Source organism: Dendrobates tinctorius, unplaced genomic scaffold (assembly GCF_039654945.1).
Source record: "Dendrobates tinctorius isolate UK_male_01 unplaced genomic scaffold, ASM3965494v1 ptg000024l, whole genome shotgun sequence".
Taxonomy (NCBI): domain Eukaryota; kingdom Metazoa; phylum Chordata; class Amphibia; order Anura; family Dendrobatidae; genus Dendrobates; species Dendrobates tinctorius.
In genome coordinates, this window is record NW_027361692.1 from 7,728,686 (window position 1) to 7,746,753 (window position 18,068).

An 18,068-nucleotide genomic window follows, 5' to 3' on the forward strand; every position below is an offset into this window, starting at 1 on the left:
TAGCATGCATGTAGTATGTATGTGGTATGTATGTAGCATGTAGTATGTATGTAGCATGCATGTAGTATATATGTTATGTATGTAGCATTTAGCATGCATGTAGCATGCATGTAGTATGTATGTAGTATGTATGTAGTATATATGTGTTATGTATGTTGCATGTAGTATTTATGTATGTAGCATGTAGTATGTATGTAGCATGCAGTATGTATGTAGCATGCATGTAGTATATATGTAGTATGTATGTAGTATATATGTAGTATGTATGTTGCATGTAGTATTTATGTAGTATGAATGTAGCATGTATGTAGTATGTAGTATGAATGTAGCATGTATGTAGTATGCATGTTGTATGTATGTAGCATGTAATTTTTTTTTTTTTTTTTTACATTTAACACATTAGCCGGATGATGGGACTACTACTGTCCCATCATTGGCTAATGTGTCAATCACTGTCATGGTAGCAGGCATCGCCCGATGGGACTTGTAGTCCCATCGGACGATGCCTGCACAGACCCCCGAAGCCTGCACAGCCCCCCGGCAGGCCGGCACAGCCCCCCGGAGCCTGCACAGACCACCGGCAGGCCGGCACAGCCCCCCGGAAGGCCGGCACAGCCCCCCGGAGCCTGCACAGCCCCCCGGCAGGCCGGCACAGCCCCCCGGCAGGCCGGCACAGCCCACCGGAGCCTGCACAGCCCCCCGGCAGGCCGGCACAGCCCCCCGGCAGGCCGGCACAGACCACCGGAGCCTGCACAGACCCCCTGGCAGGCCGGCACAGCCCCCCGAAAGGCCCGTACAGACCCCAGAGAGGCTGTACAAGGGCAGGAAAGGGTTTTTCTTATTCCGATACCGGAAGTCCCATAGACTTGAATGGGACTTCCGGTATCGGAATCGGCGATACCGATACTTTTTTTAAAGATCGGCCGATACCATCCGATACGATACTTTGAAGTATCGGACGGTATCGCTCAACTCTAGTGCTGGGCATCCTAGCGGCACGCACACATGATGACCCCGCTACCCTCAGAACCATACCACGTAATTTTTTTGATTTCCATGACTGTGACGCTGCCCTATTGAAGGTTAAAGGTATTGATGCGCTCAAAATTGATGTCCGAGGCGGGGGTTTGTCCAAAAGACTCAGCCAGCTCGAAGCCCGGTGGATCTGGCGACTCAAGACTGTTCACCCACATGGCCTTAATGAGAGCCTCTCTTTTGCTCCTTTCCTATGTGATATTGGTTTGTATGTTTTTTAGCATGTTTTTAATTTATTTTATTCTTATTATAGTGACTTCGTGTTTCTGCTGCCTCTCGGCCCCTCATGTGGATGAACATTTCAGTCCTGTTCCATGGGGATGTGATGCCTAACGGATCCTCACTACACGCCCAACCTGGTCTCTTGATTTTTGCATTGGACTGGACATTTCTCTCCTTTTTTTTTTTTTTTTTTTTCTGCATTTGGGCCAACATAATGCTGTGTATATATGTCCTTTTCTAGCCTGATTTGGTTCATGTGTAGTTAGGTTCTTGTATGGACTCCTTTTATTTCATTTTTGTATTATTATTATTGTTATCATTTTCTCACATTTACTTGTCTCATGCACACATTATAGTACCGTAAGAGAGAGAGATACAGATATAGATACATTTATCTACCCATTGGTTGCCTGTACTTAGTATGATATCCATTCTACTTTGGCCTCCCCTATGTCTATCGTTATATTGGCTGCTATACACTTTGTTAATTATATGCTGGTGCGGATTCCAGCTTTGCCCCTACATTTTTCCCTTTTCCAAAATGGCCGCTGTTGACTCTGTCCATACTGCGCATGCGCCGATTGCGTCACGGACCACGTGACATCACCCTCCTGCCCACCGTCTAACGTTTGACTGCACGGGGCCCCGTGTTTTGTCTGCGTCAGCGGTGTTCAATGGCTGGGATGGTGGGTGTGTCCGGTGCTTGGACGTGATTGGTGCTTTCACTTGCAACCATCCCCTGTGATTTGTATGCATTAGCTGTGACCGATGGGTGGGTGTGTCTTGATCCTGGGCATGATTTTACTTTCACTTTCACTTCCCCTATATAATGGGCCTTTGTCAGCAGTTACACATGCCCCCTGAGGAAGGCATTATCGCCGAAACGCCGCGCGTTGGGGTACGGCTGTGATCTCCCTTGCTGCTCCTTCTTGTGTAAGTGCCTCCTTTATTACCATATTGTATGTTTTTGCCTGTCATCATTCATGTAGGAATTTTTTCCCTGTAGTTATGGTCACGACCATGGGCAAACATTATTTATGTTTAGACAGTTAGACACTTCACAATGTTCATGTATTTCTCATGACTATTTATTTGGAGCTGCCATGGTCACCCGGCCTTTCTTTTCCTACCAATGTCACTTTTTAGCCATGTTCTGTTTGTTTCACCTTTCAATAAAAACCTACTTTGCACTTTACCTTGTGATATGAGGACTTTTTCACTGCTTTTCGTCAGTTGCTATGGTTATATGCAGTGTGTTCTGCACTATCCATTCATGTGCTGGAATCTTGGTTGTGATTACCAACACATCTAAATCACTATGATTTTGATAACCCACTCCAGCACATTTTGCTGTCTTTCATTCTTACGATTTACCCTTGCTGTGTTATGCACAGGTCTCTCAGTCAGCACTATGGATTTCCGAGCCAGAGAACAAACCTGGCTGTCCCAAATGGATCGGGTGTTCAGCGGCAACACGGCTGATTCATTACAGACTCCGGATTTAGGATTGGAGGACAAATTTTCTGTGATTAAAAATATGCTCCTTAAGAGGTCCAAACTTTGGTGGAACAGGAGTTTTTTGGACAAATATGTAACTAACAAAATGATCCCCAGAGGTCTGAGGGTTAAAATTATCCCATCCTTTCCCATTGATGATGAGGCTTTCATCACTAAGTGGGAGGAAACATGTAATGTATGTTCAGTATCTCTGATGAGATTGCTTATTGAGCACAATACATCTGTTATTAATAATCTTGATACTATAATTGACACGTCCCTAAATGAATTCCGCACCTTATGTCCACCTGATAAAATGCTTAAATTTGAGACTGATCTTGATAAAACTATGGACTCCCTTGTTAAAAAGATTCAGGATTCTCAAGTTTCCAAATTTAACAGGGACTCTAGAGATTACTCATCCAAGAGAGTTTATTTATGGAGACAGAGTGTTATCCAGCCTTCCTCACGTAAGGCTTCTTCTGCTCTGTCGATCTCCTCCATGAGTGGGAAGTCTGATATATCGTCTACCTCTTCACTATCTGCTTCCAACAATGAGATGGCAAGATTGCGGGACCATACGTTCCATCCGTACAAGCGGAATCTGGGCGCTTCTGGACACGATAATAAGGTGATTAATCTTAGTGACGTTTCCCTTTCTGCGGCAGATCTGCGGCTCCTCAGTAGGGGTCTCTCTTTCTCTCCAGCGTCTGGTTTTGACCTATTTGATACAATTAAGGATCTCCACCTATTTGCGCGATCGTTGCTATTCAAGAGATATTTTCACTCTAACGACATGCAATCCCTGTTTCCCACAGAGGAGGAACAGGCGGCGTTAACCATATTGGAGGAGCTGGCATCTGGAAATGAAAATGATGGAGGTAAGATTCCCCCGTCCATTCGACCAAAATCCAAGAAGTTCCCCCCATTATCCTCTTGTGCTGCCATTGACATGTTCGTCCGGGTGGTTACGGAGGAGTTCTATAATATTCCTCGGTTTATTACTAATGACAATATTTCCCTTGGGGAGAGATGTAGGCTGAGAGCACTTCAGAATATACCTGGGGTTCTTATTAAACCTGCTGGCAAGGGTGGTAATGTCGTCCTGTGGCCGGTAGACATGTACGAGAAGGAGGTATTTAGACAACTGAATAACATCGTCTGTTATAAAAAATTAACATATAACCCTCTCTCTGCCTACTCCGTCATGTTGGAGACTATTCTTAAAAATGCTACACAGGACGACATTATCACTAAAGAGCTACATAATGCTCTTATCGTACCCGAACCCAAAGTCCCCACCCTATATCTTCTCCCCAAGATCCACAAGAGCTCCTCTGTTCCACCCGGGCGGCCCATTGTCTCGGGACGGGGGAATTTCTTGGAAAATGTTAACAAATGGATTGATTTCCACCTGCAGCCCCTTGTTACTAGCCTTCCCTCCTTTCTTCGTGATACAGGTGATCTATTACGCAGGGTCGACGGGTTGTGCCTTGGGGGTGATACTCTTCTAGTCTCAGCGGATGTGGAATCCCTATATACCAACATCAAACACACTGATGGCCTTAAGGCGGTCAAATACTTTTTAAGTACTTCCAACCTCAGTCCAGGTTTAAGGGACCTCCTGCTGAGACTACTTGAGTTCACCCTCACCCACAATTTTTTTGTCTTTAAGGGGTCCTTCTACCTACAGCTCCAGGGGACCGCGATGGGTGCGGCCTATGCACCCTCCTATGCGGGTCTTTTCCTGGGGCTGTGGGAGAGGGACCTCTTCATGTCAGACGAAGGTCTCTCAATGTGCCGTGTCCCCCTGTGGACGCGGTACATTGATGACATTTTCTTCGTCTGGCATGGCACACCCGCCGACCTTGAACAACTTATTACTCTCTTGAATGGCAACGATCAGAATATCCATCTAACGTTTTCATATAGTGGGGAGTCCCTTGATTTTTTAGATGTTACTATCAAGAGGGACCGCGCTGGGGTCCTGCAGACGGACATCTTCAGGAAGGCAACCGCCACTAATTCTTTGTTACATGCTAGTTCTAGCCATCCGAAGCACATTATTCGTGCCGTTCCCGTGGGGCAGTTCCTACGTCTTCGTAGGATCTGCTCCACGGACGATGATTTTTTTAGGCAGGCTGAAATTTTGCGCCAACGTTTTCTGGTACGTGGCTATAGCCACAGGTCCATCAAGCGGGCTCTTAATAGGGCCAAGAATGCTTCCCGCCATGATCTTTTATATCGCTCTGAATTTGTCCAGCGCCCAAATAAAAATGGGACTATTAGGTTCGTTACTACATTTAGCTCGAGGTCCAACCAGGTACGTATGGCCTTACAGAGAGCCTGGCCGATCCTTCGGGTTGACCCGATTATCAATCAATTTCTATCCCCTAGACCATCCATGTCCTTTAGGCGCTCTAAGAATCTTAGAGACCATTTGGTCTCCAGTCATTACACTGCTCGTAAACCACAGACCTTCTTGGATAAACTCAGCCCTGGGGGTGGCTGTGTCCCGTGTGGTGGTTGTGTGGCATGTCCCAATATAATGCGTGATAACTCTTTTTGTGACTCTAGTGGTACCACTACATATGATATTCGTCAGAGAATAACTTGTACCACTAGATATGTCATATATTATGCCACCTGCCCTTGTGGCCTGATTTATATCGGCCTCACAACACGCCAACTTAAAGTAAGAGTGAGGGAACATGTGCTGGGCATCCTAGCGGCACGCACACATGATGACCCCGCTACCCTCAGAACCATACCACGTCATTTTTTTGATTTCCATGACTGTGACGCTGCCCTATTGAAGGTTAAAGGTATTGATGCGCTCAAAATTGATGTCCGAGGCGGGGGTTTGTCCAAAAGACTCAGCCAGCTCGAAGCCCGGTGGATCTGGCGACTCAAGACTGTTCACCCACATGGCCTTAATGAGAGCCTCTCTTTTGCTCCTTTCCTATAATCCATTTATGTGATATTGGTTTGTATGTTTTTTAGCATGTTTTTAATTTATTTTATTCTTATTATAGTGACTTCGTGTTTCTGCTGCCTCTCGGCCCCTCATGTGGATGAACATTTCAGTCCTGTTCCATGGGGATGTGATGCCTAACGGATCCTCACTACACGCCCAACCTGGTCTCTTGATTTTTGCATTGGACTGGACATTTCTCTCCTTTTTTTTTTTTTTTTTTTTTTTTTTTTTTCTGCATTTGGGCCAACATAATGCTGTGTATATATGTCCTTTTCTAGCCTGATTTGGTTCATGTGTAGTTAGGTTCTTGTATGGACTCCTTTTATTTCATTTTTGTATTATTATTATTGTTATCATTTTCTCACATTTACTTGTCTCATGCACACATTATAGTACCGTAAGAGAGAGAGATACAGATATAGATACATTTATCTACCCATTGGTTGCCTGTACTTAGTATGATATCCATTCTACTTTGGCCTCCCCTATGTCTATAGTTATATTGGCTGCTATACACTTTGTTAATTATATGCTGGTGCGGATTCCAGCTTTGCCCCTACATTTTTCCCTTTTCCAAAATGGCCGCTGTTGACTCTGTCCATACTGCGCATGCGCCGATTGCGTCACGGACCACGTGACATCACCCTCCTCCCTCCTGCCCACCGTCTGACGTTTGACTGCACGGGGCCCCGTGTTTTGTCTGCGTTTGCGGTGTTCAATGGCTGGGATGGTGGGTGTGTCCGGTGCTTGGACGTGATTGGTGCTTTCACTTGCAACCATCCCCTGTGATTTGTATGCATTAGCTGTGACCGATGGGTGGGTGTGTCTTGATCCTGGGCATGATTTTACTTTCACTTTCACTTCCCCTATATAATGGGCCTTTGTCAGCAGTTACACATCCCCCCTGAGGAAGGCATTATCGCCGAAACGCCGCGCGTTGGGGTACGGCTGTGGTCTCCCTTGCTGCTCCTTCTTGTGTAAGTGCCTCCTTTATTACCATATTGTATGTTTTTGCCTGTCATCATTCATGTAGGAATTTTTTCCCTGTAGTTATGGTCACGACCATGGGCAAACATTATTTATGTTTAGACAGTTAGACACTTCACAATGTTCATGCATTTCTCATGACTATTTATTTGGAGCTGCCATGGTCACCCGGCCTTTCTTTTCCTACCAATGTCACTTTTTAGCCATGTTCTGTTTGTTTCACCTTTCAATAAAAACCTACTTTGCACTTTACCTTGTGATATGAGGACTTTTTCACTGCTTTTCGTCAGTTGCTATGGTTATATGCAGTGTGTTCTGCACTATCCATTCATGTGCTGGAATCTTGGTTGTGATTACCAACACATCTAAATCACTATGATTTTGATAACCCACTCCAGCACATTTTGCTGTCTTTCATTCTTATGATTAGCGATTTGTAGACACGCTGAATACATAGATTCCCTAACAAACAGGCATTCCACACATGTATTCAAGCTGTCTAGCAGTCGCAAATCATGCAGATGAGAAAGCGAAAACTAAATCTCCGAGCTCGCCAAAATACTCAGAGGACATCCGACCATGCTCGGAAAAACCCAAACAACGAGTATACTCGCTCATCACTACTCCTGACCTGAACTCATCTTTCTTAGAAATGCCTATGAAGCTGGCAAATTAGGGTCAGGAGACCCACAGCCTGTATTTTAACCCCTTAGCAATCACAGTTACTTTTATTTTTTGCTCCCCTTCTCAGAGCCATAACTTTTTTATTTTTTGATCAAAATGGCTTGTTTTTTGTGGGATGAGTTGTACTTTTGATTGACACCATTGGTTTTACCATGCCGTGTACACTAAAATGGGCAAAAAATTCCAAGTGGGGTGAAATTGCAAAAAAGTGCAATCACACAGTTGTTTTGGGGTTTTTCTTTACCATGTTCACTAAATGCTAAAACTGACCTGCCATTATGATTCTCCAGGTCATTACAGGTTCATAGACATCAAACATGTCTAGGTTCTTTTTTATACACCGTATTTTTTCAGATTATAAGACGCTCCTGATTATAAGACGCAACCCAAATTAAATAAAATGGTGGTGCTTCTTATAATCCATGCGTCTTATTGCTTACTGGGGGTGGTGGCTGTGGTGAAGCGGGGTCCCAGGGTCGCTGCTGGAGGAGGCAGGAGTGGGGTGATGCTGCAGGCTGCAAGGTGGGATGAGGGAGTCTGATGTCCCCGGCGGTGCTGCTGGGGTGCCCAGCGCTGCTGCCTGGGGTGTCCGCCACTGCTGCTGCCTGGGGTGCCCGCTGCTGCGGCTGGGCTCTGCCGACATTTCGTGAAAAGCCAGAGCCCCCCGCAGTTCCGTGGTTTCCTCCTGTGTGGTGGACTCCAGGAAAATGGCCGCCAGGGGGCCGGCGCATGCGCAGATGGAGATCTTGGTATCAAGATCTCGGGAGATGAGATTTCAGCACAGGAGGAAACCACGGAACTGCGGGGGGCTCTGGCCTTTCACGAAATGTCGGCAGAGCCCCCAGCAGCAGCGGACACCTCAGGCAGCAGCAGAGGCAGTGGGCACCCCCTCATCCCAGCCTGCAGCAATGCTGGTAAGGTATACATGCATTATACCGGTAAGGTATATATGCATTATAAGATGCACTCCCATTTCCCCAAAAAATTTTGGGGAAAAGAAGTGCATCTTATAGTGCGTAAAATACAGTAAGTGGTGAAAAAAAATTCTAAAGTTTGTTAAAAAAAGGCGCCATTTTCTGATTCCCGTAGCGTCTCCATTTTTCATGATCTCGGGTTGGGTGAGGGTTTATTTTTTGCTTGCGTGCTGAGCTGATGTTTTTAATGATACCATTTTGGTGTAGATACGATATTTTGATCGCCCATTATTGCATTTTAATGCAATATTGCGGCGACCAAAAAAATATAATTCTGGCATTTTGACATTTTTTCTCGGTACGCCATTTAGCGATCATGGTTAATTATTTTTTTATATTGATAGATCGGGCAATTCTGAATAAAGCGATACCAAATAATGGTATGTTTGATTTTTTTTTATTGTTTTAATTTGAATGGGGTGAAAGGGGGGTGATTTGAATTTTTATATTTTTTTACTATTTTTAAAAACATTTTTTTTACTTTTTGCATGCTTCAATAGTCTCCATGTGAGACTAGAAGCTGCACTTGTCCAATTGGCTGTGCTACATACAAACGATGATCAGATTAACTGTATATAATTGCTGACTAGCAATCTGTCAGTGACAACAGTGACAACCATAGAGGTCTGCTGGAGACCTCTGGTTATCATGCCAAGCCATCGGTGACCGGTGATCACGTGATGGGGTCACCGATGGGAGGGATTTTCGGCGCGCTTATAGTTTAATGCCGCTGTCAAAGATTGACAACAACATTTAACAGTTTAACAGCCGTGGGTGGTCACTGCACATTCTCACAGGCGCCTGTCCTATTAACATTGTAATACAGTTTTCTATCTGTGCAACAAGATGTGTTCAGTGATTGCTTCCTTAGACAGAACAGAAATGATTTGCCAATTACAATTTTCTAGGAATCTATTTATAATGACATTTTCTTTCTTTTTTATAATCCCAGAGAACTGCTTTAAATCTAGTAGGTAAACTGGCACAAAATCTGCATGACACCGAATGCAGCCTGTGCGGCTCTTTTAGTTTTGACCTGTACAGCCTCCATGCACTAATGTTCAGACACATTCTAAGTACAGACACATTCTCCCCTAGAAACAACGTATGACAGTTTTATGGAGGTAAAATATAAGGCTCATGCACCTTTGAGGAAGGTCTATTATGTCTCCGTACAAGTAGACATTTAGTGAATATTATATTAAACAGATGGCGCAAATATTATAAAAACAGCACTCATTTCTACTTGTAATTGAGCATATAGTTTTATTGATTATATGTAAATCATATTTATGCATAGAAGACATGTTTTTTAATACATGGCAAAATATAACAGTACATTTTCTAATTTCACTATTACATTTAATACAATGTCATAACATTAGTAATGGTCATTGTTGAATAAATATATTAGCACAATTATTCATTAAAATATCAAGAGTTTGGTACTGTTAAAATGACAACACAATAAGAAATTACAACAGATAAGAAATAAGCATGATGCAGAGACACAGCCAGTAGAAAACTGGTTTGGTAGAACTGCTGGTCTGAGTTGTTACTGGCACATTAATGTTCACTTTTACGTTTGATTGACACTGATTGCAGTTGGGTCCACAGAAGTCACAAAATGATGTATTTTTCAATGTCGGAAAATTATACATCTGTATTGCGAAATTGCCTGTTTGTGAGAGAAAATAATTCAAATAAATGTAAAGCTATTTAACATGACTCAAAATCCTTTCAATATTGTATGAGTCACTGTGGCAAGCCACCCGAAGGGTCCTCCAGTTATGTTTTCTGCTGAAGCTAAAAATTAATCAACCTGGCAAAGTTATCCACGGAGAAACAAATTGTCAGTGACATTAAAATAAATCCCCAAAAATGTTAAAAATAAATCAATGCCAAAAAGGAAAAAAAAAAAATGGCATAGGCCCTTTAAAAGATGATAATAAGATAATAATAGAGGACAAAGAAAAGGCTGAGATATTAAACAGGCTCTTTTCATCTATGTTCACCAGTGAATCAACTGTTCCAGGGATCATTCAACAAGGCATAAATCAAAGTTCACCACCTGATATAAGTAGTTTAACACAAGAAGAAGTATGCCTGCATCTGAGCAAATTAAATATTGACAAATCCCCCATGCCAGATGGCATTCATCCATGAATACTGAGGGCATTGAGCTCAGTAACAGACAGACCGCTGTATCTTTTATTCTTAGACTCTCTTGTAGCAGGGGTGGAGCCACAGGATTGGAGAACGGCTGATGTGGTACCAATATTAAACAAAGGTAAGAAGGTGGAGCCAGGCAACTACCATCTGGTAAGCCTGACATCAGGAGTGTGCAAAATTTTTGAGAGCATTATAAGAGATGACCTGCAGAAATATATTGCAAAGAATAATATAATAACTGACAACCAGCATGGATTCATGAAGAATGAGTCGTGTCTAACCAACATGTTGGGTTTCTATGAGGAGGTAAGTGCAAATCTGGATGTTGGTAATGCAGCTGATGTGATTTATCTGGACTTTGCAAAGCATTTGATGCTGTACCATATAACAGCCTTATCCTCAAGCTCCATATGCAGGGACTGGAAGAAACTATATGCAGATGTGTAAGAAACTGGCTAAATGACAGGAAACAAAGAGTCGTCATACAGTAAATGGTACATTCCCTAAATGGGATATAGTCAGCAGTGAGGACAGCAGGAATATGTGCTAGGACCGATTCTTTTTTACCTCCTTATTAATGACCATTTGGATGGGATTGAGAGTAAAATGTAAATTTTGCAAAACGATCTGGATAAGATGTCTGAATGGGCAAACACTTGGCAAATCAGGTTTAATGTAGATAAATGTAGAGTAATGCACCTGGGACGCAGCAATCCTATTGCTGCATATACATTAAATGTAACCATATTTGGGACTACAGATCAAGAGAAGGACTTGGGTATTCTGGTTACAAGTAAGCTGAGCAGTAGTACTTAAAGTCAAGCAGCAGCTGCAAAAGCAAACAAGATTTTAGGGTGTATAAAAAGAGATAAAATCCTGCTATCACAATGTATTGTTACCCCTTTATAAATGACTGGTGAGGCCACATCTAGAATATAGGATCTAGTTTTGGGATCCATATTTAAAAAAGGACATTCAGAAATTAGACTCAGTTCAAAGGCGGGCAACTAGATTACAACAAGGGATATGATGAGAGGCTAAAAAAAATTGGGCTTGTTTCACTTAGAAAAAAGGTGCCTCAGAGGGGATCTCATTTATATGTATAAATATATGTGTGGTCAGTACACATGACTTATTCTTTCCAAGGGCCATACTAAGGACTAGGAGGCACTCATTACTAGTGGAAGAAAGGTGATTCTGAAAGCTAAACAGGAAAGAGTTCTTTACAGTTAGAGCAGGCAGAAAGTGGAATGCCATACCACAAGAGATAGTAATGGCAGACACTATGTGTTAGGCGCTGGGATTTTCCAGCTGCATGGGATGGATCTCAAGCCTTGTCAGGCCCTGCGATCTCCCATTCAGGTTCGGCCACTGAGACTACTGCTCAACACAAGCATCGTTTCTGGTGTCTTGCTCAGGTTCATGCCATGCATTTGGTTACTGCTGACTCTCCAGCTAAGCCTTTAGTAACCAATGGCATACAGGTGCAGCCTTGCACTCTGGAAGCTAAGTCCAGAGATCACCTTACTGAGCATGTCCGTGATGTGGCGTCTTCCTATTGGGGTCAGACGTCAGCTGCTCTGGTGATGTGGCAGCTCCGGATTGGTCCACAGGCAAGGTCCTGTCTGTCTGGACATGAACCGTATGTATAAACGGCTGTCAGAGGCGCACACTGATGTGCTAGTATCATTTATGGTTGGTGAGTATGAGTGGATACGTGATCACTATGCATGTTTAGTTACCATCTGAATTTTAGCCAGTTAGGGCTTTTGTACCCGCTTGGCTTAGCATCTGTTTCCCACATGTGTGCAGTTAGCACAGTGGATGTACAGGGCAAATTTCAACCAAAGAGCTGTGGCCTTTATCTGCGCTTGCCCTTCTGGCGCCATGAGAGTGTTTCAGAAATGCTTCAGGTACGTTTGAATTTAATATAGTCTTGCTTTTAATACATTTAGGAGGCTGCAATGGCCTAGTGTATATAAAAAATGTAGAGTAGGACTGCCCCATCTGAGAATGCCATGATGTGGCGGGGTGGCTCAAAGAATTGATCAATTGTTTGCCAAATGTCTCAGTTTAAAGTACAGTTAGAAATTAGCGCTGGCTTCTTGGCTTTTTTATTTGAAGAGCTGTGCTCCACTGTTAAGTCTCCAAGGTTGTAGATAGTGTCAGTTTTTGTATTTTTCTTGTGTCTCAGCATCTTTTTCGGCCACGTGTGCGCTTGGCACGGGTCAGTCACAGAGCGAGCGCAACCCTTTTGCTCTACCTCTCTGTGAAGCTAACAGTGCTGAGTGTTGCGCGTTCTGTTCATACTGTGTGGAGTTAACACAGTCCTATTTAGGAGTTTGCACACTGTCTTTAGTTCATCATTGTTCACATTAGCTTAGCAGTAGTTTTAAATCTCTGCACGGTGGACTCCGGGTTGCGATCGCACTTTATTATTTTATTTAGTGCAAGTATACTAGCGCCAGGGTCTGGCTAGCAATGTCAGACGAGCAGTAACTCAAGTGGGATATCCAGCTGTTAGAGAGCAGGTTGTCCACTCTCAAGCGGATGTCTACAGCTGTGGATATTAATGCAGTGGTAGCGCAAGCAGCCAGCAAAGCCCGCTATTATGGTTTCTGCTGCGGTCTCTGTTCCATCTGTACCGCGTTTTTCGCTGCCCGACATATTTTCAGGGGATGGCAATGCCTGCAGAGGTTCGGTTAATCAGTGCTCAATACACCTGGAGTTGCTGGCTGCATGGTTCCCAACTGAGCAAACCAGGGTGGGATTCGTAATTTCCCTTTTGTCAGGCAGAGCATTGGAGTGGGCTACGCCGTTATGGGAGGGAGGTGATGAACTGATCCTAAACTCCTCTCTTTTTTTGGATGCGCTGAAGGAGGTTTTTTTGGGGCCACAAGTAATCCATGGTACGGCACTCCAACTTCTGGCATTAACTCAGGGTTCGTCCAGGGTTAATCAGTTTGCCATTCAGTTTCATACTCTAGCTGCTGAGTTGGAGTGGCCTGATAAGGTCCTGATGCCTATTTTTTGGAGGTATTAAAAAATATGTGACCCTAGCATTAGAACAAGCCATCAATATCAGATTATTGTTGTCTGATAATTGGCACCCCCACCAAGAACTGCAACTCTTATTCAATTTAAAAGAAGCTGGTATGCAGTTCTCGGTAACAGCCATTACACAGAGAGTGGAGCTGTGTTGTTCCAGCTCCTGTTTACATCCTGCAGCGCTGGGGCCAGTGTCATCTATTAAACCCCCAGCAATCAGATATTGATGGCAAAATAGTTTTAAGATGTTATAAAATACTGCAACAACACACGGTAAAACATATATCACTTTGATGAGCAATATTTGGGTGGCCATTGACAGGTCACAACGCACATGAGAAAAAAATTTGCTTACGCATCAATTCACACAGTATAACAGAAGAAATATTCCAAAATGTTTTTACTTACTTGGTTCATAATATTGAGAAACTTTAACTACAGCATCTTGAGAACTTGCAACACTTGAAAAACGGACTAATGGCACAGAAATACAGATCTCATAGGAAACCTAACAGAATAGGGTGTAATAATAAAATAGTTTGTGCGTGCTCATAGTCTTCATATATTAAAAAAAGCAAAAACAAGTAGAGAGAGTATAGTATATGGAGTTAGAAGCCTAAGATGTCAAAATTTCTGCACCCTACCAATGTTGTATTTAGAATATATATATACTGTATTTATATGGTCTGAAATGTACCAGAATCTTAAAGATGACCTATCACCAAAAATTACCCCTGCCCTTTTATTTAAACATATCACTAGTAAAAAAAAAAGTCTAAATATAACATTAAAAATCAGTGAGGAAAGGGCTTTTATTAATGTAGAGAAAATATACAAATTATATGCTATTCCGACTATCAGAAAAACGTTACCGCCATTTCCCAACATACCTAGCAGCGTGGTTTCACTGCTAGGAGCAGACACTATCCTCAGTGTTTTGGAGTGAGTGTGCGTGCTCCTGGGAACACAGTGCTGTTTTATTAGAAGGGTGCTTTCACGCTGCGGTTTTTTTGTGGGTCCCATCGGGGCTTAAGTCCAAACCTTCCACAAAACGGGAGGGACGTCTGAGTATCCCCCTATAGTAGCGTACCAACCCGAAAATAATGCCTGATAGAGCACATGTTCACTCTGTCAGCACTATTATAGTCTATCGCCCCATCAGCGGGGGGTTCGAGCGTAAGCCCCGATGCAACCAATGAACAGGTGCCAAGGTGCAGTGCAAAAGAACCTGAAGACTTTTCCCTGCCTGTCTGTGGTTTCACTATCTACTATTGTCACACTGGTCTGTGCCCTGATCGGAGTGATAACTTGAGAGATCTCCCTGCATAGTAAGAAGAGAGGCCGGGAAGTGTTCCCATTAGTGATGAGCGAGTATACTCATTGCTCGGGTTTTCCGAGTATTTTGGCATGCTTGGAGATTTAGTTTGTCGCCGTAGCTACATGATTTACAGCTGCTAGACAGCCTCAATACATGTGGGAATTTCCTAACAAACAGGCAATCCCCACATGTATGCAGACTGGCTAGCATCCGCAAATCATGCAGCTGCGTCGACAAACACTAAATATCTGAGCACATCCAAATACTCGGAGACCACCCGAGCATAAGCACAGTTCCTGGGGAGACCCCTGCACTTGTTTAGAAGACTGATCACTGCCGCTCCGCTAGCGATGAGTATATTGCAGTTGTCCCTGCTTGTCATCGGATATCTATCACTATCACACTGGTCTTTGTTTTGATCAGATTGTCGTCCCCCCCAATCAGAGTACAGATCAGTGTGACAATGGCAGATAACGAAGCTGCAGACAGGAAGGAAAAACTCTTCTAATAATGCAGCCGTGTGTCTCAAGGAGCAGTGCGCTTCAGATCTCCCTGCCTGTGAATGAAACATACGTGGTGAGAAGCTGTGCCATCCACAAGATGGCAGCGCACTTCTGTTAAAAAAATAGGTACAAAAAAACCCAGGTTTTTAGGCATATACTGACTTTTGAAGCAGACTGTATCTATCTAAAATAAGTAAACATACACGTAAATAAATTTTTTTAATAAAAGTAGATAAGTTCTCTTTAAAAAGAATTTGTCACAGCACCAAGCAGCTACCTGGTTGCTGATCAGTGGTGGTTTAATAGCCTGTTTGCACCAGCTGATCTCTTGGAACAAAGCACACTGAACGATTTGTAAAAGATTGGTCGGTGCACATTGGCTGCCATTGTTCTTGGCAGTGCAGGTCCTGTTTATGTGGCGCCCTGTGTCTTTGTCACCACAAAAGGGTTAAATATGTACTGTTTTGTATGTGTTTTGTGAGCAATGGGAGTTATGCTTTATCTGCTAGAGACCACAACACACACACAATTTACCTCACTCCCTTACTTGTCTGAAGCTTAGAGCTTTGCAGACATACCCTAACTGGGAGGGGGAGGAGCTGAGAGTTGTTGCTTTCAGTGAAGAAGGAGGAAGAACGCTCTTGGAAGCCATGCCATGTGCTCCCTCCAAGACTAAAGCTAACAAGCATCAGGGCGTCAGCCCCTAGGCCATCCATGCTTTCAGAGCAGGGTGGTAAGCTGAGAGACTGTGTGAGTTTATACAACCAACAGTGGAGTGTTTTTCCCAGGAAGACTGTAGCAAACTAGGATCAGTGAAGGATTGTGCAAGAAGAAGCTTGAGCTTCACACAGGATCCAAGCTATAAGCTGCCAGAGGAGGAAAACACAGTGAGTAGTGCTATACTGGAAGTTCTAGACTCCGGGAAGCCTTTGTCCGAGAAGAGATTAGAATAGCAGGAAGATTACACTGAGTCACAGCAGAGTGAAGGATAACACCCATTCTGCAGAGAAGACTGTTACCTGGTGAGAGTTGTAATATCTCCTCTGAACTGCACCTGAACTACAGTAAATGATAAAGTGACTTTCCTTGTCTCCTGCCTTATTACTTCATGCCTTCTACTTCCATCACACTCTCTGGGGGTCAGCCCTGGTTGGAGAGGGTTAAACATCGCCAATGCCATTACCATCTACTCCCCCAGGGTTCATCTGCAGTGCCGGATATACTACAGTCGAACACTCCAACAGGCGTCACGAATCACTACATAAAATTTATTCCCATTCCATTCTACCCCTTTTACATGACCGCCTGGGGCCACGGATTTGTTCACTGCCACTGTGACATATCCCTTTAAGACGACTGGACCAGTACCGAGTTTTACACAGAACAATGTGCTGCCGAGAACAAAGATCTTTTGTGCAGCACAAAAGATCATCCCCCCATGATTAAGCACTTTGTGCATTTCGCATGTGATATGCAGTCTGCTTAGACAGCAAGATTATTGCGAGACAATTGTTCTTTGATGAAAATCTTGCAAATGGACCTTTACGAAGCTCATGCTGTAGTTTTCATAAAATCACTGTTTTGTCTGCTAGTCATCTCAATGATGAGCTCTGTATAAGCCCTCCTCAACACATACACATCACTGATTGATACCTTTCTGTGTACTTTCTGCATAGGCAGAAAGATACTAATCAGTGATGTAGGTGGAGACAAATAGAGTTTATGAATATGGAGGACTACATAGCTTCAGGTTTGCTAGTCCTCTCAGTGATAATCTCCAGATGGCAAAACACAGTTATCAAAGCTACAACAAGGAGCCTCGAAAGCCACACATCATGTCATGGAGATGACAAATGTCCCAATTAGAACAGCACAGTTATTACAGCAGTCACAGCACCTCTCGTTGTTTTTTTAATAGTATATTCAGCTGTTTTGTCTTTTTTTGCTAACAAATATTTAAATACTTTGTCGAAAGGGGGCTTTACACATAGCAATATCGCTAAAGCGTCACCGATTTTGTGACGCAGCAGCGATATTGCTAGCGATATCGCTACATGTGATACTAACCTCCGACCGCCTCCCCCGCTGGTTATCGGCGATCGTGCGAGAACGTCCTGGGCCATTTCTCGTCAGGAGCTTCCTGCTGGGCTTCCTGCTGGCGCCGACGAGCGACACGTGGACGCGGGTGGAGGGCGTCATCATTGCCGCGTCTGACAGGTAAGTAATGACCGCTGCTGCGTTGCTGCATCGCTGTGAGATCTGCCTGTTTGGCAGCTCACTAGCGACCATTTAGCGATGTACCAGCGATCCTGACCGGGTCGTATCGTGGTCGGGATCGCTGGTGCATCGCTAAATGTAAAGGGGCCTTAACTTACCGAATCCAAGTAGAAGAAAACGTTATCATCTTTCATCTCCACCATTTTGATAATGTCTGTTGTGGGAATACCCGTAGGGCTCAATGTGAAACCACTGAGGAACCCAACTTCCAGAAGAACCATACCACTGTTATTCCCAAAGTAGCTGAAATCAGAAAAGTGGAATTGTATTAGAAACCTTTTCCGTGAAGCTTAAAATTAAGAACACACTGTAGGACATAATAAGGACCCAGTGTCCTGAATATAGCCGGCAAAGAGTCAAGAATGGATGCTTGT

General features: G+C 43.6%; 2 protein-coding genes across 2 annotated transcripts in view; one reads left to right on the forward strand and one right to left on the reverse strand.

Moving 5' to 3' along the window:
• Positions 1-2,440: 2,440 nt before the first annotated feature.
• Positions 2,441-6,970, forward strand: LOC141084547 (uncharacterized). The gene is made up of 2 exons (XM_073569325.1): positions 2,441-3,635; positions 5,790-6,970. The coding sequence occupies exons 1-2, from the start codon at positions 2,576-2,578 to the stop codon at positions 5,867-5,869; spliced, it is 1,140 nt and encodes a 379-aa protein (XP_073425426.1). The 5' UTR covers positions 2,441-2,575; the 3' UTR covers positions 5,870-6,970.
• Positions 6,971-9,623: 2,653 nt separating this feature from the next.
• Positions 9,624-18,068, reverse strand: part of LOC141084548 (CD109 antigen-like) — a 202,241-nt gene continuing 193,796 nt past the window's right edge. Inside the window, exons 32-34 of the mRNA XM_073569326.1 lie at positions 17,793-17,937; positions 14,005-14,104; positions 9,624-10,054 (exon numbers count right to left, since the gene is read on the reverse strand). Of these exons, the coding sequence (XP_073425427.1) occupies positions 9,852-10,054; positions 14,005-14,104; positions 17,793-17,937 (448 nt within the window). The 3' untranslated portion in view covers positions 9,624-9,851. The remainder of the gene's footprint in view (positions 10,055-14,004; positions 14,105-17,792; positions 17,938-18,068) is intronic.